General features: G+C 43.3%; 1 protein-coding gene across 1 annotated transcript in view; it reads right to left on the reverse strand.

Moving 5' to 3' along the window:
• Nucleotides 1-27,090, reverse strand: part of CERS3 (ceramide synthase 3) — a 53,375-nt gene extending 26,285 nt beyond the window's left edge. Inside the window, exons 1-10 of the mRNA XM_070762794.1 lie at nucleotides 26,902-27,090; nucleotides 25,024-25,141; nucleotides 18,608-18,726; nucleotides 14,912-14,969; nucleotides 12,551-12,601; nucleotides 11,123-11,215; nucleotides 9,745-9,873; nucleotides 8,402-8,508; nucleotides 5,717-5,873; nucleotides 4,099-4,146 (exon numbers count right to left, since the gene is read on the reverse strand). Of these exons, the coding sequence (XP_070618895.1) occupies nucleotides 4,099-4,146; nucleotides 5,717-5,873; nucleotides 8,402-8,508; nucleotides 9,745-9,873; nucleotides 11,123-11,215; nucleotides 12,551-12,601; nucleotides 14,912-14,969; nucleotides 18,608-18,726; nucleotides 25,024-25,141; nucleotides 26,902-27,083 (1,062 nt within the window). The 5' untranslated portion in view covers nucleotides 27,084-27,090. The remainder of the gene's footprint in view (nucleotides 1-4,098; nucleotides 4,147-5,716; nucleotides 5,874-8,401; nucleotides 8,509-9,744; nucleotides 9,874-11,122; nucleotides 11,216-12,550; nucleotides 12,602-14,911; nucleotides 14,970-18,607; nucleotides 18,727-25,023; nucleotides 25,142-26,901) is intronic.
• Nucleotides 27,091-27,836: the final 746 nt, after the last annotated feature.

The raw sequence follows: 27,836 nt of genomic DNA on the forward strand, positions 1-27,836 counted from the left end.
CATAACTCAGGGTTAGGGTTAGGGTGCCTGGCCTCTCCTCGCCTCAAAGAGATGCAATTTCCCTCTCTATTTACTATTACTGAGCATCCAAAATATACTATTTAATTCTATGTATATATGCCATATGTGGACATACACACAGGCATACAAAACTATACATTATCTACTATATAAACTGTATGTGTATGTACGCACACATACATGCAAACGCATGCACAGTTGTTCTAAAATTATACACATTCAACTTCATTTACTGGGATAGGAAAAACATACCCAGAGTCCAAAAGGGAAAAATGTGCATTATATGACTGTGTGTATGTATTTTATCTACTGAGGGGGGGGGGGGGGTGTTGTTATTTTTTTTAGGCTTTGTAATGTAAAACTGTTATTTTAGATTTTAATTATTAGATTTGTTACCATGTATTGTTTTTATCACTGTTGTGAGCCTCCACAAGTCTACGGAGAGGGGCGGCAAACATTATTAATAATAATAATAATAATTTTAAAACATTATTAATAATAATAATAATTTTTAAAAAGAAAAAAATTCAACATTTTTCTACTGGTTCTGCGTACCTGACCAACATTTTTCTACCTGTTCTGCTTATCTGACCGTACCTGTAGGAGCCCATCACTGAATATTACTATTAATTATAATGAGATCAGGTAATTGGAGAAGCATTGTGCATTTTTCAAATAAAGATAGTTTGTGCAGGAAGAAAATCAGGAGTCATTTGCCTGTCATTCTCTTACATGCTATTTCTTTATGAGCCCTGGTGGCACAGTGGTTAGAATATAGTATTGTATGCTGACTCTGCCAACTGCCAGCAGTTCGATCCTGACCGGCTCAAGGTTGACTCAGCCTTCTATCCTTCCAAAAATGAGGACCCAGATTATTGGGGGCAAGAGACTGACTCTGTAAACAGTTGAGAGAGGGCTGTAGAGCACCATGAAGTGGTACATTAGTCTAGGAATAGAATAGAATAGAATAGAATTCTTTATTGGCCAAGTGTGATTGAACACACAAGGAATTTGTCTTGGTGCATATGCTCTCAGTTTACATGAAAGAAAATATAGATTTGTCAAGAAACATGTGGTTTCAATATTAATAAAAATCTTAGGATACAAGCAACAAGTAAGGGGCGAATACAAGTGCACTAGTGTGACTTCCATCCGCTGTCCTATTGCTCTCCTATATTTCCTATACCTTTCTTCTATTCATATATCTCTTCTTCTATTCTTTCATTGATATGTTCTATTACTATATCTTCTTTTCTATTCTTTCTTAGATATATTTTACTATGAGTATCTCCTCTATAACCTTCATCATGATTTTACTATGTGTGTGTGTGTGTGTGTGTGTATACCCTGTTTCCCCGATAGTAAGACACCCTCGGGGGTTTCAGGGGGGTCGGCTAATATAAGCCGTACCCCGAAAGTAAGACATATGTCTTACTTTCGGGGAAACACGGGGGTATTGCCGGGGGGGGGAGCCCGATGACGTCGCTTCCAAGCTCCCCGCGCGCCCCTCGCCTTCGCCTCGCCGCGGCACCACCGCCTCTTCCCCGGCTTGGCAAAGTGAAGGACGGCGCTGGTCCGAAGCGAGCCGAGCGGGCGGTGGCTTGCAGCGAAGGCACTCGTCCCAGCAACCGAGTCCTGCCGAGGCTCGGCTGCAAGCGGCCAGCGAGGCCGACCAGCTCCGAGGCCGAGCGGCCGGAGCTGCGCCCTCCTTCGCCCGCCTCCTTTCCGGCAGGCAGGTGGGGCTGCCCAACTGCGCAGAGCGGCTCCTTCCCTCCAGACACATGCTTCCCCGACACGCATCTGTGGCTCCATGCGTGCACGCCGCTTGGAGCCCTGAGGTTGAACTTGGAAAAGGGCTCACCAGGCTCCTGTCCCGCGGCTGCCCTTCTGGACTCTGGGGAGATGCCTTCGGGAACGCGACCCTTTCAATTTTTTTCCAATGTAAGACATACCCCGAAAGTAAGACGTAGTGGGGCTTTTGGGGGTAAAAAGAAAGTAAGACACTGTCTTACTTTCGGGAAAATATTGGACAAAAAAATTAATAGAAAAATAAAAATAAATAAAAAGTTACAGTCATACAGTCCTACATAGGAGGAAAAGGATGATAGGGGCTATTGCTACTGCTATTTAGATGCACTCAACATTCTCCCATCACTGAGGGGGGGAAATTTGAGTCCTGATGTGTTTTTTCCTTATATCCAAGAAAGTTTTCTCCGTTGGATTTTGCAGATTCAAATTAGAAGTTATCAAGCTCTTTCTCTCTGTGGGTAATAGACAAAGGCTCCAAAAAGAGGGTTTCAAATAGTTTGACTTTATATGTTCAGTTCGCTTAAGCAACTTCCACAAGAGATAGCAAGAATTTGCATGGTATCTAAGGGAAATTTCTCAGGGACCGATCATCCCTGTCGAAGCCATGCCAATTGGTATGTTCTAAGGTTGGGAGCAAACATCAGAGAAACAATGTGGGGGTTTTGGGGCATTTCTCATGTGTCTGCTGGAAGTGGTTGGCTTACAGTTGGTGGAAACATTATTCTGGCTAGGTGAAAATAGGTTGGAAAGACCCATTCTTGAGTCTGGAATTAGGATGTCTCAAGGGATCTAGATATTTGGTTTGGAAAAAGTGAACAGCAAAGTACATCCATAATTCGCAAAGTTGAAATGCAGGAAAGTTAAAACAAGTGGTAAAGTTGTGCATGGCCCATGTAACAAAATGGCACCGATATCTGACAATGTCATCAATTCATCAACCCTTGGCACATGCATTGCCATGGTGACTGCTTGTTTTCTTCTTGTATAATTCACAGAAATTTAAAGGATAGAATATACATACATACATACAGGGGTGGGCTACTGCTCGGACTGGGGGGAACGCAGTGGGGTAGTGAAAATGGAGCTCCACCCCAGAGCACCCAATTTGCACTGAAAGATGTTGAAAGAAAAAGCATAAGCCACGCCCACAGTGTGGTAGTAAAATTTTTGGTAGCCCATCAATGCATACACATACATACATGCATACATACATATATATGAAGAGCCAACAGCCATCTCCTGAACATTTAACAGGGGCGGCATACAAATATAATAAATTATTATTATTATTATTATTATTATTATTATTATCATTATTATTATTTAAAACTGATCTTATATAATGCTGCTCAGTTTACATAGTTGCTCAACTATGTCTTCAATGGGGATTTTAATACTCTGACGAAGTTAGTAGAGGTCTAACGAAAGCTAAGTAATTTTAGTAGTTTTAAATAAATTTTAAACATTTATAAATACACCTGGAACTCGCATTTTAGGGCAACATTCCTGAGATTGCGATGGCTGTTGCCTCTTCATTTATAAATACACCTGGAACTCACATTTTAGGACAATTCTTTATACGTACGTACATACATACATACATACATACATACATACATACATACATACATACATACATAGTCTTATACTTAATGGTCTACTAAACATGCTCCTGTTGAACCACCCAAGGCACAAAGATCTGGTTTGTCAAGACCAAGATCAACATGGCCCACTCCACCCTGCATTTAATGGCAAAGTGATCTGAAAAAAGTGATCAGGGCTGTAAAGTACAGGAAATGATCTGAGAAATCTGTTGGATCTCTGGGTATCAATGACAGCCAAATCAAACAGAAAGAGAGAGAGAGAAAAAAGAGAAATTAAGACCATCACCCACCCCAGTGTGGAAATACATTCTTCCATCAAATCAAGTCAAGATTGATATTGGGAATCCACCAATTATATTAGGTACAATGGGCCAATAAAGGATGATTAAAAGGTTGGGATTCCATTTACTGGAGGAAGCACCTGAAATTGTGAAGAAAAGCGATTTCTAGAATCAAGACCATCAATCAATAACCCACTTAGAATTGCATCGCCAGAGAAGATGACTGGACAGTATATTTAGAAATCAATCAATAGAAATTAATTTTGCAAGAACCTGGAAAGTGATTTGGGATGGTCTAGAGATTCTGGTTGATTTTTTTTCACCTCAAATATCCAAAACTGAATACCTCTGGATAGAGCATGCATAAACCGCACACTGCTTACCTTGTCATTGCCTATTTTAGCCCAGGCTGGTATGGGAATCCTGAGCACCTGGAAAGGGTAACCGGTTGAAGAATAAACAACAGCCTAGATGCAAGATGCTAGATGCTGCATTGGCCCAGGGAAAGGTAATTTTTCTGCTCGCTTCTTGGATTTAAACTTAAAGGTTTGGCCTTGAAGATTTGACACCATAAGTTGTGGTTTTTAGTTATGATCTTCATTTGAAGTCATAAAACAATGGCTGGTAAAAAACTGTTGTTTAAATTAAGAATCTAAGGAGTTGCAAGCTTATAAAAGAAAAGTCCATTATTCCTTACCTCTTCCTTTTCTCAACTTCCCGATGACTGACAGGCAAGAGTGAAGCAGGAGCATTTCACCCCTGGTTTGCCTTAAGATTCAGAGCCCTCCTGTTTTATTTCAGGAAGCACTGAATGTGTCCATAAGCCTAATCTTTCTAAAATGCACTGCTCACTTAAACAACACAATATAACTCCAAGTAAATCCAACTTCTGTGAAATTAAACTGTCCACTTAGGAAGCAATCAATTTCACAGGCTGTTGTGCACATTCAACTTTGTACAGAACAAAGTACTCAATGAGAATATTTCATTCATTCAGATCTAGGATGTGTTATTGGAGTGTTCTCTTTATTTTTTTTGAGCAATGTATATTTATATATATGCACTTGGCCAGCCCAGCAATAGTCTCTCTGTATGTTTATATGTATGTTGGTACATATATACATACATGGCATCAGACCAGAATATCTCCGGGACTGCCTTCTGCTGCATGAATCCCAGCGACCAGTTAGGTCCCACAGAGTTGGCCTTCTCCGGGTCCTGTCAACTAAACAATGTCGTTTAGCGGGACCCAGGAGAAGAGCCTTCTCTGTGGCGGCCCCGACCCTCTGGAACCAGCTCCCCCCAGAGATCAGAATTGCCCCCACCCTCCTCGCTTTTCGTAAGCTCCTTAAAACCCAATTGAGATATTTCTTTCCCCCTAGGCCTATACAATTTATGCATGGTATGTTTGTGTGTATGTTTGGTTTTTAATAAGGGTTTTTAGTTATTTTAAATATTAGATTTGTCATATGCTGTTTTATTATTGTTGTTAGCCGCCCCGAGTCTACGGAGAGGGGCGGCATACAAATCTAATAAATGAATGAATGAATGAATGAATGAATGAATGAATGAATGATCATAAAAGTGAAGTAAGCAAAGTAAACGGCATACAAACAACAGATTTTGGCATACTGCAAAATACAGTAGGATGGAAGTAAATCAAACTTGAATGAGTGGTTTAAAAAATGTTGTGGAGAGTGTCAAGGTTTTATGCCCAGATAGGTGGAATGTCTTAGCACAAGGCAGGTAATGTATGTTATCATGAGTGAGTAGAAAATTGGGATTTTGCTAGTTGTAGAGCAAGTCCTGCACAGTTTCCAACAGCCATGGTTATTGCTAAGAATGGCTAAAGACAAAAGAGGTTGTAAATTTGTAAAGGTGAACATTACATTGGCAAAGTCTTAACGTAACGTTCCATTCTTTCAGAGAACGCCACAATTTCTAGCAGAACATAAACATAACTGGCGCTTCCATTGGAAGGATCCCGGAGTCCATCCTTACCTTCACAAAAATGAATTTCTTCAGAATCTTGAAAACCAAATAGGCCCAATAAAGGTGAAGACCCTGCAGGACCAATAGCTGCCCGTTGTATACGAAATATGCAATGACAAGCGTCTGTGTATAAAACACAGGATAATATATCGAGGCCCGTAAAATCCTGTTAGGGGGAAAAAAGGGAGGGGTAGAAACAGTTGGATTATTAGCTGCTGTTATTTCTCCTACCCTAAATTAAAGCACAACTATTCGGATGATACCCAGCTTTACATCTCCACCCCATGCCCAGTCAACGAAGCGGTGGAAGTGATGTGCCGGTGCCTGGAGGCTGTTGGGGCCTGGATGGGTGTCAACAGACTCAAGCTCAACCCGGATAAGACGGAGTGGCTGTGGGTTCTGCCTCCCAAGGACAATCCCATCTGTCCGTCCATCACCCTGGGGGGGGAATTATTGACCCCCTCAGAGAGGGTCCGCAACTTGGGCGTCCTCCTCGATCCACAGCTCACATTAGAACAACATCTTTCAGCTGTGGCGAGGGGGGCGTTTGCCCAGGTTCGCCTGGTGCACCAGTTGCGGCCCTATCTGGACCGGGACTCATTGCTCACAGTCACTCATGCCCTCATCACCTCGAGGTTCGACTACTGTAATGCTCTCTACATGGGGCTACCTTTGAAAAGTGTTCGGAAACTTCAGATCATGCAAAATGCAGCTGCGAGAGCAGTCATGGGCCTACCTAGGTATGCCCATGTTTCACCATCACTCCGCAGTCTGCATTGGTTGCCGATCAATTTCCGGTCACAATTCAAAGTGTTGGTTATGACCTTTAAAGCCCTTCATGGCATCGGACCAGAATATCTCCGAGACCGCCTCCTGCCGCACGAATCCCAGCGACCGATTAGGTCCCACAGAGTGGGCCTTCTCCGGGTCCCGTCAACTAAACAATGTCGGTTGGCGGGCCCCAGGGGAAGAGCCTTCTCTGTGGCGGCCCCGGCCCTCTGGAACCAACTCCCCCCGGAGATTAGAACTGCCCCTACTCTCCCTGCCTTCCGTAAACTCCTTAAAACCCACCTTTGCCGTCAGGCATGGGGGAACTGAAACATCTCCCCCTGGGCACGTTTAATTTATGCATGGTATGTCTGTGTGTGTGACTGTTAGCATATGGGGTTTTTTAAATATTTAAATATTTTAAATTTGTCTGATTGCTTATGATTTGTTTTTACATGTTGTGAGCCGCCCCGAGTCTTCGGAGAGGGGCGGCATACAAATCTAAGTAATAAATAATAAATAGGGCAGTGATGGCGAACCTTTTTTGCTTCGCGGGACAAAAGGGGTGGGGTTGGTGTGCTAGCATGCATGGACGTGCCCACACCCCTTCCCTCCCCCCCCAGGCATGCCCCCCATGTGCTGCCCCCCACGCATGTGCACAGGCCTTTCTAAAGCCAGGTACATGAAAAAAAAATGCCCAAACAGGCAAACCGGAAGTTCGGGAAAACACACTTCCGGTTTGCCGTTCTGCTGTTTTTTTTGCACTCCGGAGGGTTCAGGGAAGGTTCCTGAAGCTCCGGAGTGCAAAAAACAGCACCACAGACAGAAAGTTTAAGTTTTTAATTTTAAATTTTATTAGATTTGTATGCTGCCCCTCTCCGAAGACTCGGGGCAGCTCACAACAACAGCAATACAATATACAAAGTACAAATCCAATATAAGTTAATAACAATTTAAAACCCATAAATATTAAAAAAACGATCATTACTGCACAATCATACCATTCTCATATATTACAGTCAGAAAAAAGGTGGTGCTGGGGGAACAAGATAGTTATTCCCTCCACGCCTGGCGACATAGATAGGTCTCCAACATCTTGCGGAAGGCGGGAAGAGTAGGGGTAATTTGAATCTCTGGGGGGAGTTGATTCCAGAGGGCCGGGGCCGCCACAGAGAAGGCTCTTCCCCTGGGTGCCGCCAAACGGCATTGTTTAATCGACGGGACCCTGAGAAGGCCAATTCTGTGGGACCCAATTGGCCGCTGAGATTCATGCAGCAGAAGGCAGTCCCAGAGGTATTCTGGTCCGATGCCATGTAGGGCTTTATCGGTCATTACCAGCACTTTGAATTGTGACCAGAAACTGATCGGCAACCAGTGCAGGCTGCGGAGTGTTGGCGAAACGTGGGCAGATCTTGGAAGCCCCACGATAACACACTTCCGGTTTGCTGTTGTGCTGGTTTTTTTTTGCACTCCAGGGCTTCAGGAAGCTTCCCTGAACCCTCCGGAGGGCAAAAAAACAGCACAACAGCAAACCGGAAGTGTGTTTTCCCGAACTTCCGGTTTGCCCGTTTGGGCATTTTTTTCTCTCTCAGGCTTCAGGGAAGCTTCCCTGAACCATCCAGAGGGCAAACTGGCCTTTCCCAAAGCCAAAAATAAGCTGGCCAGTGCACGCATGCGTGCTGCGGCTAACACAGGACAAAGTCTCGTGTGCACTCCGATATGGCTCCATGTGCCATCTATGGCACGTATGCCATAGGTTCACCATCCCGGGTATAGGGTATGAATATGTTTGGGAAGAATGAGTCATGTTTGGCACCCAGCCAAAAAATATCCAGAGAGTCATTTGTTTCTCAGGTGTTTGCTGAGAACAGGGGTAGCACCCAGAGGTCACATTTTTCAAGTCAAACAATCCAGGACACAACTTACCAACATGGAAAGAGAACGAGCCGTGTGATGAAGAATACCACTGCGAAAATGATAAAGAGAGCACTGCAGGTATTGTCCCAGTGAGCGTAGTTGAACAACTTTGCAGCCTGGAATTGAACAATTTGGAGACGTTATCACCTTGGGGTGACCTTCTGAAAAGGAATCAGCTGTAACCGGTGAAATATGAAATATAAATCCCGTTAAAACAGCTGTAGGAAAGATTGGAAGTGGCCTCTTTATATCTTTTTAAAAAATCTTTTCTTTTTCTTTGTTTTCTCCTTTCTTACTTCTTACTTGTATTTCTTTTCTCTACTTTTCTTTCTCTTCTTTAAATTTTTATTGCTTTTATTCTGTAAAAATGTCTTCAATAAATGTAAATCTATTGAAATAAATATATTATGAACTATCTGTCTATATCTATTATCTATCTATCTATCTATCTATCTATCTATCTATCTATCTATCTATCTATATCTATCTATCTATCTATATCTATCTATCTATCTATCTATCTACCTACCTACCTACCTACCTCTATCTATCTATCTATCTATCTATCTATCTATCTATCTATCTATCTATCTATCTATCTATCTGCATATGTATGTATGTATGTATGTATGTATGTATGTATGTATGTATGTATGTGTCTGCCTGCCTGCCTGCCTGCCTGCCTATCTACCTACGTCTCTCTCTCTCTCACACACACACACACACACATACACCAAGATACATATATATTTTCCGTCAACCCTACTCAAAGAAGAATCCATTATTTTCACATCTTCATAACTTTAGGAAAAGATACTTTTGAGGGGGAAAATTATCCAATGTGATGTTGGACATTTGCTTCAAGAAGATTACTAGCTGGTAGCTGTCGTGAAGAAAAAGTACAATATTTATATTTCAATTACACGGACAATATTTATATTACAATTACACGGATTGGGCTGTAACATGTAACACCACTTCCCAATAATAGGGCAGAAAACCCCTTTGATAAAGATAGTTTAAGACAGAGTCTTGACGATTTATGTTCATAGAACTGGTTCTAAAGTTGGTGTTCAGCTAGACAGCAACACTGAGAGACAAACTAGGCTGTTGTGTGGGGGAATGAGCTGGTTTAGAACATAGTTTCTTTTGGGATGGAAGACCACCAGGTGTGCTTTATCTGGACCGAATGAGCCAATGTTTTATGTTGGGCCTTAATGGGATAGCTCATCATTCAAGCTGAGAGCTCGTGCATAGCTCCTCCAGATATCACAACTGAATGAAAAACAATACTAACGAAATCCCGTGACTTGTGTAACTAAGCAGTAGCACAGAGAGAGGCTGAGATTTACCTCCAACCAGATATCTGCAGAATCGTGGACAATCATCACCAGGGTTCCAAGACGGAGGTAATTGGCACTATAGGAACAGAACATCAAACCAAGGGCGGCAAAATGATGCACCACATGCGCCATGAAATCCTGAGGGAAAGAAATAGACTTCTTAAAGCCAAGAAGATTTTTGGAAGATGGAGAGTGAGGGCTCTACACCTTAAGAAAATTAGGGTGGAGGTACCAAAAACTCATCTGCCCCAAAGGATTCTGAATGAGGAGATGAAAATAAAAAACGCATCTATTTAACATTTTCAAAGCCATAAAATAACATCCCCCAGAGATTGGTTTCGTAGAGAGACGTTTTTCCGCGGACCGGAAGGGGCGTGGTTTTGCGTGGCTTCGCTTGTTTGCACAGTCCAGTCGCTGGCATGCCATGGACCAGTGCCAGCCCATGGACCAGTTGGGGACCAGTAGCAGGTTTCACCTGATACAATGGGGATTGGAGTTCCTGTAGCGGAAATTGAGATGTGCTTGCATCTCCGTGCCCCTGATGCATGCGCAGCAAGCTATGTCTGCTTTCTCTGTGGTGGCCCCGACCCTCTGGAACCAGCTCCCCCCAGAGATCAGAATTGCCCCCACCCTCCTTGCCTTTCATAAGCTCCTTAAAACCCACCTCTGTCGTCATGCATGGGGGAATTGAGATATCCCTTTTTCCCCAGGTCTATACAAGTTATGCATGGTATGTTTGTGTGAGTGTTTGGTTTTTAATAAGGGTTTGTTAGTTATTTTAAATATTAGATTTGTCATAAGCTGTTTTATTATTGTTGTTACGGAGAGGGGCGGCAAACAAATCTAATAAATAAATAAATAAATAAATAAATAAATAAATAAATAAATAAATAAATAAATAAAGATAGATAGATAGATAGATAGATAGATAGATAGATAGATAGATAGATAGATAGATAGATAGATAGATAGATAAATAAATATTTCTGCATGCGAAGAAGCAAAAAAAAAAATCACCGAAATCTCGCGCGCGCACCCAGCCCCTCACAAGATTTTGCTTCTGCACATGTGCATGAAGCAAAAATATGCCAGGCCCTGCACACATGCATGAAAGAGAACCAAAGCTGTGTGCACAGTGCACTGTACACTACCAATGCGCCATCCTCTACCGTATTGGTAGCAACCCGCTACTGGTAATGCCCAACTTCAATGCTACAAATAATCTGATCCACCCTGAATGGGTGAGAGCAAGAATGGCTCTTGCGTCTAGAGGATTCAATCTGCTATATATTTGTCATCCTGAGAGCCATCTAACATCCTGGAAACCAGGAACTAAGAATGGCTTGCATCCCATTCCCAAACCAATGAAGTTGTCAATCTTCCTTACCTTCCTTTTGGTGTCAGTTCCAAGAGTAAAGAGCAGTGACCAATAGAAGCTCATTTGGAGCATGTAGTACCAATACTGGGAAGGGAGCATGGGCTGCAAAGAGAGCATGAAAAGAGAAAAGGCAATATTGTTTTGCTTAGATATTAATCTCATGAAGAATCAGGCCTATACAATTACCGTATTTTTGGAGTATAAGACGCCCCATTGTTTTGGGGGAGGAAAACATGGGAACAAAAATCTGCCCTCTGCCTCCCAGCAAACAACACAGATGACATACACTGTTTGCTGTGTATTTCTGTGCATGTGTGCCTGACCCTTAGAAAAAGCAAAGAATTGAAGAAATGTACATTATGGCAGTATATTAATGCCAGAAAGGTTTCTTAAATGTAGTCACCCTAACTCCTCCCAATCATTTAAATAGATCTGCTTCAAACATGACTAAGTCAGGGTTAACTCAGCTATCTTATCTTAACACTAAACAGGACTCTGTTATATTTCAGATTATACTTGTACAGATTCTGTTAAAATTGACGTGGCTTTCTTGAAGTATACATTATTCTCTGCTATTTAAAAGAAGATACAATAGCACCGGGCTTCTTCAGATCAAGTATTTATTTTAAAAAGCTTCTCTATTTGGTTGTCTTGAACAATAATAAAGTAGTCTTTAAAAAATAAGTCTAATAATTTGAACATTCTACAGACATTTATAGTTATTGACTTACCTCCTGGCATCCAATTTCAGCAAGAGATTAGCACAAGAAAATAAAATTCTGCATCTGCCTCTCCCTCCCAGCAATTTGCCTCCTTGCAGTTTTAGTTTCAGTTTCATTTTAGAAAGAGGGCCTGCCTGCAGACTTAATTAGCTGCTGGCCTGGAGGCCGATAATCAGTTGCTTGTGCTAATCAGGCTCTGGGCTGTTTGCTGCAAGGAGGTAAATTGTTGGGAGGCAGAGGCCAAAGGGTGGGGCTGGCTGAGTGGGGTTACATTTGGTGTATAAGATGCACCCAAGTTTTCACCAATGCTTTATTGCCATCATATCTTTGAGTTCTACCTGTAGGCAGGTTGGACCAGGATGGACCTGTCAATGTAAATTGAGGGCTACCTGTCTCACCTCAAGGAAGCAAACATAACCTAATAATCTAATACAGTGTAAACTAGTAATACTAGCAATAAGAGCATTCCTAAGGATGCATATTGAAGGTAGGACCCTGTGTTCTGCTGGTTATTATTTGTTTCATCATGGTAGCATCTCATGACAATGTGAGAACACTTCATTTACCATCTTCCCTCAAGGAAACCCTATGCTACTGGAATCTGTGGTCCCAAATGGTGAAAAGGCTATTCACGGGCCATCAAAAATGAAGGCAGAAATATTTCTTCACACAAAGTCAACCAGTGGTATCTCCAAAGAACCAGGAAGAGACTCACATGGTTTGGATAGTTGAGCCACACTTGCCACAGGTCATAAAACCAGGATTTCTAGAAGGAATGTAGAAGGAGACAAAAAACATTAATGTTTCCACAGGACAACAGTGCAAATCTCATCCCTGCCACCAACTTACTACTTAATTTGAGGAGCCAGGCATTATTTCTTTTTGCTGTTTGCATGTGTAAGATTTCAAGGTTTTTTTTGCTTCCACGCATGTGCGGTAGCAAAAATAACCGTAGGAATTGTATGAGCGTGAGCATCACCTTGTGAGATTTTGGTGCTTTTTTGTTCCCTGCACATGCACAGAAGCAAAATTGCATAAGGGGCCATGTGCACGGGTACATGAGTGCCCGAATTATCAGGATGCGCACATAACACACCGGTCCACGGTAGACAGTTTAAGGTTGAAGCTGTGGGGGGTTCAGGATAGAACAACAGAGTCAGGTAGAGCATTCCAGGCAGTGACCACTCTGTTGCTGAAGTCATATTTTTTGCATTCGAATTTGGAGCCTGGTTGTGTAAGGGATTCTATTGTGAGCAGAGGAGTGGGGTGCTCTTCTCATGAAGTACCTCTGGACCAGCTCAATTGTATTCATGTCTGATATACAGTGTGGATTCCAGGCAGATGAGCTGTATTCAAGAATTGTTCTGGCAAAGGTTTTGTATGCCCTAGTTTGCAGTACAATATACAGTGATACCTCGTCTTACAAACCCTTCGTCATGCAAACTTTTCGAGATACAAACCCGGGGTTTAAGATTTTTTTGCCTCTTCTTCCAAATTATTTTCACCTTACAAACCCAAGCCGCCGCCACTGGGATGCCCCGCCTCCGGACGTCTGTTGCCAACAAAGTGCCCTTTTTTGCACTGCTGGGATTTCCCTGAGGCTCCCCTCCATGGGAAACACCACCTCTGGACTTCCGTGTTTTTGCGATGCTGCAGGGGAATCCCAGCAGTGCAAAAATGGGTGTTTTGCTGGCAACAGAAGTCTGGAGGTGGGGTTTCCCAGCGAGGGGAGCCTTAGCGAAATCGCAGCATCACAAAAACACAGAAGTGCAGAGGTGGGGTTTGGAGGACTTCCATGTTTTTGTGATGCTGCCATTTCGCTGAGGCTCCCCTCGCTGGGAAACCCCCACCTCCAGACTTCCGTTGCCAGCGAAGCACCCGTTTTTCCGATGCTGGGATTCCCCTGATGGGGTTCCCCTGCAGCATCACAAAAACACGGAAGTCCGGAGGTGGGGTTTTCCATGGAGGGGAACCTCAGGGGAATCCCAACAGTGCAAAAACGGGCACTTCGGCTGGCAAAAGGTGTGAGTTTTGGGCTTGCACACATTAATCGCTTTTCCATTGATTCCTATGGGAAACATTGTTTCATCTTACAAACTTTTCACCTTAAAAACCTCATCCCGGGACCAATTAAGTTCGTAAGACGAGGTATCACTGTGTTCTGCCCCAGCTATGGACCAAAAAGAATGTAGCACACACAAAATTTGTTTACTCAATAAACGACTACTAATCGCACTCTAGCCTACTTAAGGGATGACCATAGACATCAAAAACTCTGCAGGAAACAACATTGGTTCCTTCAAGTGCCCTTGTGGTCTGAAAGCCTCTGATTATCTTATCTGATTTGGCTTTCTTCTTGCGGGCTGCTTCTAGGCCTTTTGCCAACCCTTGTAAGCTTCTTGAGATACCCAGGATTAATTGCATAGACTTAATTTATGACTTTATGGACCTGCTACCTGTTGATGCCCTGTAATTAACAGCTGGTTTTTCAAGAAAAGACTGCTTTAACTTGTGTTCATGTGTGTCAACTACTAATCATTGTTAGTGGCATTAAATAGTTCCCTGAGTTATAAAGTTGATGATCTCCAGCATATGTTTGAAAGCTTGAAAGACTAAACATTTGGTCCTGGTGACCAACCCAGGTTGGATCCTGCAAAGTACTTTGTGGCTGAAACATGTAGATACCAAGAGGGATTAAAATATATGCAACTCTCAATCATAAATGGAACCCAGCACCAGTTGTTCTGGTTTGCTCATGCCTGCTAATTGTAGGAGACCCGGTTGCGAAGGGAGCATGAGGCTCCGCCCACCTGCCCGGATCCCACCATTTGGGTTGTTTTACACTGTGGCACATTCGCAAAGCATTCTGGGCATGCACAGATGGTAAAAGAACCCAAATGGTGGGTGGGTGGAGCTCCTACAATCAACATGCACGAGCGAACCGAGAGCCTTTCACCCCTGGTCTTTACGTTAAACTAAGTTTAATGACTCATGGGCTGTTGCTGTTAAAAACAACCTCAGATTAGGCCATGTTACCACTGGAGAGTCCTCCCTCCTGGTCCCATATTTAACTTACGTCACAGAGAAATACAATTCCAGCAATAAATGAGGTACTGTAGAATAAACATCGCCAACTGCAAAAAGAAAATGATTGTTAGGAACAATGAGTTCACATGGAAGCAGAACAAGACGGTAAGATATGAGGGTTATCCGGAAAATAAGGTTACAAGGCACATAATTTTCACGGGGAATGTTCGCGGGGGAGTTGGTATCGTGTAGGGGAAAGGCAGCGGAAGAGAACGAGCAGTTTCAGTGGTCAGTAGATCAATGACTGGCGTTGTGTTGAAGGTTAGAGATGAGCGTCCTCATTCCATTTCCCTCCAAGTGCGAAGTGCGCGCTGTAATACGCTACCTGAATGCTAAGGGCATGAACACTGCTGCGATGGGTGCCCAAGATGCTGACCGAGGCACACAAAATTGACAGAGTCAGTGTCGCCTGAGAATTTCTTGACTGTTTTGAGATTGAAGGTGAGGGTTTTCTCAACTGTATAGTGACAGGTAGTGATGGGCGAACCCAACGGTGTTTGGGTTCGGCAAGTTCGGCCGAATTTTACACAAAATTCAGCCGAATCCGAACTGAACCCAAACTCGAACCCGAACGGGGAATCCCTCCCATGAAGAGATTCCTGGATCACCTTGGCATTCTTAGCAACCTGCCAGTGACGTCAAAGCTCCACCCCCGGAATCTCTTTGTGGGAGGGATTCCCCAGCTCCTTCAAAGGGAGGTCTTCACATTAAAATAAACATTGCTATTTTTACGTGAAAGGATGCCACAGCGGTGCTGCAAGCAAAGGGCGGTCCTTTCACATAAAAATAAACTTTGTTATTTTTACATGAAAGGACCGCCCTTTGCTTGCAACGCTGCTGCGGTGTCCTTTTTCGTAAAAATAACAATGTTTATTTTTATGTGAAGACTTCCCTTTGAAGGAGCTGGGGAATCCCTCCCACAAAGAGATTCCGGGGGTGGAGCTTTGACGTCACGGGCAGTTTGCTAAGGACACCAAGGTGATCACTTCCTGGATTCCATGGAATCCAGGAAGTGATCAACTTGGCGTCCTTAGCAACCTGCCAGTGTCGTCAAAGCTCCGAATGCAGAACATAACCCTGAACTTTGCCCGAAGTTTGGAAAATTTTCGGGGTCGTGTTCGGCATACTGAACACCGCAAAATTCGGTACGGACCCAAATTGTGCGGGTTCAGTTCGCCCATCACTAGTGACAGGAGATGAAACTTGGGCTTATCCCCATAGTCCAGAGAGCAAATGTCAATGAATGCAGTGGTGCCGTAGGAATTCTCTTTCAGCTAAAAATTTCAAAACTCAGCAATTGGTGAGAAAAATCTTGGGCACCCATCGCAGCAGCATTCATGCCCTTAGCATTCAGGTAGCGTCTTACAGCACGTAGTTCGCACTTGGGGGAAACAGAATGAGGATGCTCATCTCATCTCATCTCTTTAGTGTATTTATGGAGTGAATGATGATGAATGTCTTTTAAAATTATATTGGAGTTTTTAAGTTCTTTTAGTCATATTAATTGGATTTCTGAGATGTATACTGTTATGTACTTTTGATATATGTTGTGAGCCGCCCTGAGTCCTCGGAGAGGGGCGGCATACAAATCCAATCAATCAATCAATCAATCAATCAATCAATAATCTTCACCGCAACACCAGTCGGTGATCTACTGACCACTGACACTGCTTGTTCTCTTCCTCTGGCATCCCGCTACACAATTGTAATACCAACTTCCCCCGCGAACATTCCCCACAAGAGCTACGTGCCTTGTGACCTTACTTTCCGGATAACCCTTGTAGAACAGACTTGTCTGGTCTTTTCACCATAGGTAGGAAAGCAGTACTGTGTTCCCTCGATTTTCGCAGGTTCAAACTTCGCGAATAGCCTATACCACGGTTTTTCAAAAAATATTAATTAAAAAATACTTCGCAGGTTTTTTCCCTATACCACGGTTTTTCCTGCCTGATGATGTCATACGTCATTGCCATACTAATAATTTTTGCTAATAAATAACAAAAATAATAATAATTATTGTTAATAAATAATTATGTTTATAAATATCAGGATCACTAAGTGTTTTATTCAATGGTGAGTACCAATAATAATGGTGAGTGGTTGTTAAAGGAATGGGAAATGGTAATTTAGGGGTTTAAAGTGTTAAGGGAAGGCTTGTGATACTGTCCATAGCCAAAAATGGGGTATTTACTTCCGCATCTCTACTTTGCGGAAATTCAACTTTCGCGGGCGGTCTCGGAACGCATCCCCTGCGAAAATCGAGGGAACACTGTACTGCCTCTTTACCCATCTTTTCTTCCTCCATTAATTTGCTTCCTTATTATTATTTACAGTGATTTGAGCCACTTTTAAGTGTAAGTATGAAATTAGTCACAGTACTGACCGAGAGTATTTGTCGGTCAGGATTGAAATGTGGAATCCACGGGGCTGTCTGAATTTGATTGTTTCCTTGCAGAGATTTCATTCCCCAAATTAGTTAGCATCATCAGTGCTTGCTAGACAGCTAACTGACTAGGACTGATGATGTTATTTAGTCGGAGGTGGGTTTTAGCAGGTTCTCACCAGTTCTGGAGAACCGGTAGTGGAAATTTTGAGTAGTTTGGAGAAACGGTAAATACCACCTCTGACCTTCCCCAACCCATCTATTCTCTGCCTCCTGCGTCCCACCTGATTGGAGGAAATGGGGATTTTGCAGTAACCCTCCCCTGCCAAGCCCACCAAGCCATGCCACACCCACCAAGCCACGCCCACAGAACCGCCAGTACAAAAAAATTGAAACCCACCGTTGTACCTAGTTTGGGGAATGAAATGTCTGCAGGAAAGCAACCAGGCTCAGATAGCACCAAGGACCGTTCCAGTTTTAAATTGCTACATCATTTCATTACAGGAATAAATTGGCATTATGTACACATACACAGTCAAGAGGAATCACAGGATATGGAAATAATTAGAACAGAAGAATAAATTAATTTCTAATCTTCATATTCAGATTTAGTAAAAATGGCCTTTGGAAACTCAAGTTACAGTGCATACAAGATTGGCTGGAGAGGGTTAGAAAGTCAAGACAGTGATTGCAATTCTGCAATCGAAGCTGTAGTGTAATGTAATCAATGGAGAATATGCAAGATAAGGTTCATGGATAACAGGATAATACACTGCTAAAAAAATAAAGGGAACACTCAAATAACACACTCTAGATCTGAATGAATGAAATATACTTTGAATACTTTGAATAATGCTTTCAATACTTTGTTCTGTACAAAGTTGAATGTGCACAACAGCAGGTGAAATTGTTTGTCAATCGGTGTTGCTTCCTAAGTGGACAGTTTGATTTCACAGAAGTTTGATTTCCTTGGAGTTATACTGTGTTGTTAAAGTGTTCCCTTTATTTTTTTGAGCAGTGTAGTTGCAGTATATTAGTATTGTGGTTAGTTGCAGAATTACCCAGATGTTTAGACTGAATTTGACATTTTAATCCACCTAGCAAGTCCATCCCAAGGACCTGAGATACCGTAAGTAGTTTGATAATATTATTTATTTATGTTGCCTGACAAGCAAGGAAATATCTAGTGATACAATACCCAGAATGCCATTAAATGTCAAATTTTTGGCTATTTTTCTACCCGAGAAGATTTTTATTTTTTTTAGAAACAAGGGAATGGAGGTGAGTGGGTGTTTTTCTTACCAAGCTTCCTTGAATTTTTTATGCACGGTTGGGATTTCTTGGTTGCGTCTTCGCCTGAACCATTTTTCCACCTGGTGCAAAGTCCAGTTACACTTCTTAGCTAGTTTACGTGTTTCTGACTGCGAGGTTGGAGAAAGAAGGAGAGAGAAGTCAATGATGTTCACACTGGTAGTCAAGAAAACAAAACAAGCATTGCAGCTTCTATGTCAGGGAGGAGGAGATGGGGAAGGAGGAGGAAAAAAGAGGAGAGGAACTAAGAGGAGGAGGCGGTGGAAGAGGAGTAGGAAGAGGAGGTGGAGGTGGAAGAGGAGGAAGAGGAGGAGAGGAAGGAAGAAGAGGAGGAGAGGAAGGAAGAGGAAAAGAAGGAGGTGGTGGAAGATGAGGAGTAGGAGTAGGAAGAGGAGGTGGAGGTGGAAGAGGAGGAAGAGAAGGAGAGGAAGGAAGAGGAAAAGGAGGAGGTGGTGGAAGAGGTGGAGGAGGAGTAAGAGGAGGTGAAGGTGGAAGAAGAGTAAAAGGAGGAAGAGGAGGTAGAGATGGAAGAGGAGTAGGAGGAGGAGAGGAAGGAAGAGGAAGAGGAGGAGGTGGTGGAGATAGAAGAGAAATAAGAGGAGGAGAGGAAGGAAGAGGAGGAGAAGGTAGAAGAGGAGAAGGAGAGGAAGGGAGGGGAAAAGGAGGAGGTGGTAGAAGATGAGGAGGAGGAGAGGGAGAGGAAGAGGAGGAGGTGGAAGAGGAGGAGGAGGAAGAGGAGGAGAGGAAAGAAGAGGAGGAGAGGAAGGTTGGCTCCAATAAGACCTGTGTGCATGCGCAGGGGGCAGCATGAGAGGGAGGTGCTCATGTGTGGGGGGGAGGGAAGGGTTGTGGGCACATGCACGCATCCTCACAACCCTTCCCTTATGGTACCCGCACACCCCCTTTTAGCACATGAACCAAAAAAGGTTCGTCATCACTGGTATAGGGTTTCCTCCCTGAGCAGGGGGCTGGACTAGAAGACCTCCAAAGTCCTTCTGTTATTCTCTTTTTCTGTGAAGAGCATCACTTTTCTGGTTTTTCTGCTCTTCAAAGCTGCTCCACCTACTTACGACTCCTCCTTATCTACAGTACTTGCGACATAATTTCCAATTAATTGAAAAATGCACTGGGATGTAGCTCCTTGTGCTGCAAAAGAGTTGGGAATTCAACACTACACTAAGCACACCGGATTTGCCCACACTACTCTCCTGCCACCTGTGATGTCAAAACTCCATCACGATTAAAAAGTTCAAAATGTATGAATCTTCCAACAAGTTGTGAAGCAACTTAGTTTGCTCAGACTTAAGGAAACACAATGATCAAGATTAGAACAATTACCCAATGGAACAACTTGCCCCCAGAGGCTGTGAATTCTCCAACACTGGAAGCTTTAAAGAAGAGATTGGACCACCATTTGTCTGAAATGGGACAAGGTTTCCTTCCTGAGAAGGGGGTTGGACTAGAAGACCTCCAAGGTCCCTTCCAACTCTGTTATTCTATTCCGTTCCATTTCGTTCCACTTCACTCTACTCTATTTCTATTCTACTTTATATTTCTCTTCTATTCTTTTTTCAAGAGGCAACTGGACTTAGTGTTTTTTCTTTGAAGACATTTCACTTCTCATCCAAGAAGCTTCTTCATCTCTGAAAGTCAGAACTGAAGAAGCTTCTTGGATCAGAAGTAGTGATGGGCAAACCCAAAGGTGTTCGGGTTCGGCAAGTTTGGACGAACTTTACGTGAAATTTGGCCGAACCTGAACCGAACCTGAACTCAAACCCGAATGGTGAATCCCTCCCACGAAGAGATTCCGGGGGCGGAGTTTTGACATCACCGGCAGGTTGCTAAGGACGCCAGGGTGATCACTTCCTGGATTCCATGGAATCCAGGAAGTGATCACCTTGGCGTCCTTAGCAACCTGCCGGTGACGTCAAAGCTCCGAACGCCGAACATGACCCTGAACTTTGCCCGAAGTTTGAAAAAAATTCAGGTTCGTGTTCGGCATAACGAACACCGCAAAATTCGGTACGGACCCGAATTGTACGGGTTCGGTTCGACCATCACTAATCAGAAGTGAAAGGTCTTTAAAGAACAATCAGAAAGTTCAGATGCCTCTAAAGAAAAAAGGGCCTTTGGGACAACCATGGTCGTGAGACTGATATCCGGATTCCTGACTCACATTTATGACTGGTTTGCAGGGTCCCAGGTCACACAATCTTCTTTTGCGATCTTCCGAGAGGTAAAGTCAATGGGGGGAAACCAGATTCACTTAACAATGCTGTCTCTAATTTAAGTCGTAAAACGAGGCAAAACTCACTGGACCAATGTCTCCCTTAGCAACATGAATTCTGGACTCCCCTGTCATACGTTGAGGACTACCTGTCATAAGTCCCTTTTTCTGTAACTTGGAACTGTCACTAAAGGAAGGGTTGTAATTTGAGGATTATGTAAAGCGAGGGAACTCTAATGGAAACCACTTCATGTTTTTCTCCAGTTATATCATCTTGTTGTGGTTAGCTCTGGCCCAGCTCCTGCCCCAAGGAATGTGCAGGTGGATGTGGGGGAAACATCCACATGCCACAGGCCTGTTTTGCTCCCGATGGAATCTGCCGACGAAGCCTCCTCTGACCAAGGAAGCGTGAGTGACAGGGAAGAGGGGAGTTTGGCAGACAGCCCAGGAGGAGATCAATCATCTGTATCATCCTTGGATTCTGAACAAGAATTAATGACACATCCACACATGTGTAGAGTGATGCATAGGAGACAACAACTGAAGGATTATTACAAGAGAAAATGAGGCCACCTGTGGTTGGGTGCTGTAATTAGTGCTACAGATAAAAGTGCAGCTTGGTGTTTTAGCCTCATGGCAGTTTATCTGACTCATTGTTTCGTCAAGATAGTGGTTTTTGTGCTGTTCAAGATTGTGTGTGGACTCTCTGGACTTTAGAATTGGACTCAATTTCCCAGTTATTGGGTGAGCAACTGAATTGCATTTAACATGTGCCTTGTGTGTACCAGAAAATCCCTTTGACATTTAAAAGGGGAGCTGTTTCTGTTTTTCTGTTGATAAAAACTTTTGGGTTTTCCTTTTATCGTGTGGTGTGTGTCTTCCTGGACTAATTACCCTGTAATTATGGTCAGTTGAAACACGCCGGCAGAACACATCTACTCCTGCCACTTTACAAATTTCCTTTCAACATGTATAGCAATACCAATAGCAGTAGCATTTAGACTTATATGCCACTTCATAGTGCTTTTATAGCCTAAGTGGTTTACAGAATCAGCCTCTTGCCCCCAACAATCTGGATCCACATTTGACCCCTTCGGAAGGATGGAAGGCTGAGTCAACCTTGAGCCACTCAGGATCGAACTCCTGGCAGTGGGAATGCAGAGTGAGCCTGCAAGACTGTATTCTAAATCATTGCACCAGGTGGCTTAATCTGCAATAGCAATAGATTTATATACCGCTTCATAGTGCTTTTACAGCCCTCTCTAAGCGGTTTACAGAATCAGCATCTTGCCCCCAACAATCTGGGTCCTCAGAAGGATGGAAGGCTGAGTCAACCTTGAGCCGGCAACGGGATTTGAACTGCTCAACTGCAGCTATAACTGTTAGCTGAAGCAGCCTGCAGTGCTGCACTCTAACCACTGTGCCACCCTTCTTCTCTTCAATGTGGGAGATGAGTTCCAACCCATTTTCAAATTTTGAAACTCCACCCAGCAGAGAGATGGGATGCTTGCAAAAGCTGGGATGACAACCTTTTGGGCCCTCAAATGAATTATGCAAATGAATTGTGCTAATTATTATCTAATTGGTTTTCAATAACAGTAGTTTCATTATCAAAGGTAACTTTTGATTTTATCGGGCCAGGGAAAGCTGTGGCAAAATGTGCCTAGAGACATTTTGGAGGGATATTTCCCAACAGCGTGAATGTGTGTGAAATTTTGCATCCTGGTTCCATTTAACTTTAGCAACAATGAGTACCAGGGGAATTACCTAACGCTAAATAAACTTGATGGATTGCAATAGTAAGAGTTGTGATTCATAACTAGTTCTTTGTTACGATAATGCTCAGCTCTGTTGCAATGGAGAAGGACTTGTGAGAACACCTGAAAAAGACCATTTCGTTGTGAGGGCACATATAATGGTGTGGTTTTGTGCTCGTGCGCAGAAGCATCTGCGTGAACGGATAGCGCCGGGTTTTAGAAATCGCTACTCAGAGGTGGGCTGCTAAGGTGGAACGGTGATGTGTGCTCGCCCCCTGCGTGTCCATGCGCGATTTCGCTACCTGCCCTGGTGTAGTAGCAGAATTGTGCTGGACTCCGCTAGCACTCAGACCCATGGGGGTGAACACATGTCCCTGGTCCACCTTAGCAGACCACCTCTGCCTCTACTGCAACCTTCTGATAAATAAATCAATGGCAAAGCCAATTCACTTAACAACTATTAACTCATCAAGTGCAGGGATTTGCTAAACTTCTGTGAGAGGAAAGATCATAAAATGAGAGGTCTTCCAATATTTTTGGGGCTGCCACAGAGAGGAGGGGAACAACCTCTTTCCCAAATATGCCCATGTCACTCCAACACTCCGCAGTCTGCATTGGTTGCCGATCAGTTTCCGATCACAATTCAAAGTGTTGGTTATGACCTATAAAGCCCTTCATGGCATCGGACCAGATTATCTCAGGGACCGCCTTCTGCCGCACGAATCCCAGCGACCAGTTAGGTCCCACAGAGTGGATCTTCTCTGGGTCCCGTCAACTAAACAATGCCGCTTGGCGGGACCCAGGGGAAGAGCCTTCTCTGTGGCGGCCCCGGCCCTCTGGAACCAACTCCCCCCAAAGATTAGAATTGCCCCCACCCTCCTTGCCTTTCGTAAGCTGCTTAAAACCCACCTCTGCCGTCAGGCATGGGGGAATTGAGACCCTCTTCCCCCTAGGCCTTTACAATTCTATGCATGGTATGTATGTATGTATGTATGTTTGGTTTTTTTATATTAATGGGCTTTTAATTATTTCTAACGTCAGACTACTATTGTACACTGCTTTATTGTTGCTGTTAGCCGCCCCGAGTCTCCGGAGAGGGGCAGCATACAAATCCAATAGATAGATAGATAGATAGATAGATAGATAGATAGATAGATAGATAGATAGATAGATAGATAGATAGATAATAAACCTATTTTCCAAGGCACCTGAAGGCCAGACAAGGAATAATGGATGGAAACCAAACAAGGAGAGATTCTACCTGGAAATAAGGAGGAACTTTCTAACAGCGAGAACAATCAACCCATGGAACAGAAGTTGCCTTCAGAAGTTGTGGGGGTTTCATCCCTGGAGGCTTTCAAGAAGAGACTGGACTGACATCTGTCAGAAATGGTGTAGAGCTATGATGGCAAACCTATGGCACGTGTGCCACAGGTGGCAAGTGGAACCATTCAGAGGGCAAGTAAGACTTTGTCACGTTTTAGCTGGCCAGCTGATTTTCGACCCAGGGAAAGGCTGTTTCGTCCTCCGGATGCTTCAGGGAAGTTTCCCTGAAACCCCGGTGGCAAAAATTTTCCCCAATGGACAAACCGGAAGTTCAGAAAAACGCACTTCCGGTTTGCCCGTTGTGCTGTTTTTTGCACTCCGGAAGGTTCAGGGAAGCTTCCTAAGCCTTCCGGAGTACAAAAAACAGCACAATGGGCAAACCGGAAGTGTGTTTTTCTGAACTTCCGGTTTGTCCATTGGGGAATTTTTTTCATCTACCAGGCAGGTGTAGAGTCCTACTTGGCCGTGTGTGTGTGTGTGTGTGTACTAGATCAGTGTTTCCCAACCTTGGCAACTGGAGGATATCTGGACTTCAACTCCCAGAATTCCCCAGCCAGCATGCGCTGGCTGGGGAATTCTGGGAGTTGAAGTCCAGATATCTTCAAGTAGCCAAGCTTGTGAAACACTGTACTAGATGACCTACGTGGGCCCTTCCAACCCTGTCAATCTGTCTACCATCCCTTGCCTGGATAGAAAGGTGATTTGGAGCAGGAGTAGGCAAAGTTGGCTCTTCTATGACATGTGGACTTCAATTCCCAGAATTCCTGAGCTAGCATGATTGGCTCAGGAATTCTGGGAGTTGAAGTCCACAAGTCATAAAAGAGCCAATTTTGCCTACCCTTGGTTTGGAGGATGGAAATCTATCAGTGAGCAATTCAAAATAATAATAATAATAATAATAATAATAATAATAATAATAATAATAATAATAATAATAATAATAATATTCGCTGCTACATCACGCAGTCCTAGGTGCTTGGGAAGCGCCCGACTGGTGATGAAATACGAAATCCAGCATAGTGATCACGTTTGCTGTGTTGTACTGACATAATAATAATAATAATAATAATAGTAATAATAATAATAATAATCCTCACCTGAGATGGCTTTTTTGTGCACTCTCGGAAAAACTTTTCAAGGGTGGGATTATCCTCAGGTTTGATCCGCCTCATTTCCTTTATGCCCAAGTAGTCAGCCAGAGGAAGAGCAAAATATCTAAAAGACAATTTGACAAGGAAGGTTGTAAATGTGTTGATTTCGATATGAGGCTAGCTGTACGATTGCACAGGAAAATGAAGTGCTCCCTGCCTGCGCTGAAGGGCAGGTTTTCTCGATTCATGGTTGCAACCCGTTTGATTTATCTCACGGGGAATTGTGGAGCACTCATTCAGCATTGCGTTGCATCATTTTTTCATTGGCACAGCTTATGTGTCAAGACGGATGATTCTTCCTTTATTTGGGCATCTCCCCAAAAGTTTAAGACAAAGCATTTCCATCTAACACACTTTTGGGATGGCGTGGAACAGTGGGAAATTATTTCTCTCTCCTCTCACAAATCATCCCTTAAATGATGTGGTTAACCTAAGGATACTCCTTTAATCAGAGAGCAGATCCATTCAATTCTATCTGATGGCAACTCTTTCTTTTTGTCCACCTGGGTAGGAGAAGAAGAGACAAAGCCTAGGGGAGAGTCAAGAGAGGACTCAGTCTAGAAACATTACGTTCCCATAAGCCAGGGGTCTTCAAACTACAGCCCGTGGGCCAGATACGGCCCACTGTTTAAAAAGTTTGAGGTCCCCTGCCATAAACCTTCCCCTTGAATTCTGTTGACTCTTAACCTAGCGTCACTTTAGTGCTAACCATTCGTTCATCAGATTCTTGGGTAGAGGCATCTCAATCTAAGTCATCTTTACTGGAACATAACTGAAAACCTGTGACATGTTAATTTTACCGGTCGTTTTCCCCTTTACAAGTTATTTCTACAAAGACCTTACAAATCTTTTTTGCTTTACCTTCACTGTCAGCACAAAACAAAGCAAACAGATAAAGCATCATTGGTTCAGATAAAGCTACACAAATAATAATAATAATAATAATAATAATAATAATAATAATAATAATAATAATAATAATTGAATAGATTTGTATGCTGCCCCTCTCCAAAGACTCGGGGCAGCTCACAACAATAATAATAACAATATTACAATGGAAACAAACCTAATATTAAAAAACCGTTAAAAACCCCATCATTTAAAAACCATGCAACACACGCAGACCATACATAAAATGTAAAAGCCTGGGGGAGATGTCTCAGTTCCCCCATGCCTGGCAATACAGGTGGGTCTTAAGTAATTTGCGAAAGACAAGGAGGGTGGGGGCAGTTCTAATCTCTGGGGGGGAGTTGATTCTAGAAGGCCGTCACAGAGAAGGCTCTTCCCCTGGGGCCCGCCAAACGGCATTGTTTAGTCGATGGGACCTGGAGAAGGCCAACTCTGTGGGACCTTATCGGCCGCTGGGATTCGTGCGGTAGAAGGCAGTTCCAGAGGTATTCTGGAAATAAATAAATAAATGAGTGAGTGAGTGAGTGAGTGAGTGAGTGAGTGAGTGAGTGAGTGAGTAAGTAAGTAAGTATGTAAGTAAGTAAACAAACAAACAAACAAACAAACAAATCAATCAATCAATCAATAAAACAAACAAACAAACAAATGTGTGTGTGTTTTTTAAAAATTAGGCAGCAAAATTATTATGGGCAAAGGATTACGCTTTCACATAATTTGTATTTCCATAATCTTCATTATCAATTTTGAGACCAAATCAAGATAGCTCAAGACCATCATCTTAAAGTTGCAAAATAATGAACAGTGGGAGGGAAACCCTTAGGATATTTCATAGGATTGAAAATCAAACAGGATTGGGGGGAATGAGTTTTTGGAGCAGAAAAAAAAGGAAAAAAATATAAAAAAGAAAATGTTTACTTTTCAACAAAGAACCTGATGACCAACATCACAAAGGCATATGGAATTGTGGCAAATAATTGTCGTGGTTTGGGGAAGATGATTCCATTGTGATCTTCTAAATCTGCCCAGGTGCAGTTAGCAGGCATCCAGATGTTCTCCCACCAGAACCAGCTGTATGCGGTTTGTATTAATTGATGCATTGTTCAGTGGACTGAAAAGAAGCGGAAAAAAGCAAATTAATTTCATTTATAGGTTAAAAACAAATACTAGTTATTAGTGATGGGCGAACCCAATGGTGTTCGGGTTCGGCAAGTTCGGCCGAATTTTACGCAAAGTTCGGCCGAATTTTACGCAAAATTCAGCTGAAACCAACCCGAACTCGAACCCGAACGGGGAATCCCTCCCAAGAGATTCCAAGGGCGGAGCTTTGACGTCAGCGGCAGGTTGCTAAGGATGCCAAGTTGATCACTTCCTGGATTCCATGGAATCCAGGAAGTGATCACCTTGGCGTCCTTAGCAACCTGCCGGTGACGTCAAAGCGCCGAACGCCAAACACGACCCCGAACTTTGCCCGAAGTTTGGAAAAATTTTGGGTTTGGGTTCGGCATACCGAACACCGCAAAATTCAGTACGGACTCGAATTGTGCGGGTTCAGTTCGCCCATCAGTACTAGTTATATGTAGGGGTGGGCTACTTCCCGGACGGGGGAGTGGGGAACGCAGTGAGGTAGCGAAAATGGAGCTCCACCCCAGAGCACCCAACTGGCACTGAAAGATGTTGAAACAAAATGCATAAGCCATGCCCACGGTGTGGTAGTAAAACTTTTGGTAGCCCATCACTGGTTATACGGAACCAAGCAAACCTTAGCTGAATTGGAGGCCTGGAGATTAAACCATATACCAATAGCATTTAGACTTATATACTGCTTCACAGTGCTTTACAGCAGTGTTTCC

This window comes from Erythrolamprus reginae, chromosome 10 (genome assembly GCF_031021105.1).
Source record: "Erythrolamprus reginae isolate rEryReg1 chromosome 10, rEryReg1.hap1, whole genome shotgun sequence".
NCBI classification, from domain to species: Eukaryota; Metazoa; Chordata; class Lepidosauria; order Squamata; family Dipsadidae; genus Erythrolamprus; species Erythrolamprus reginae.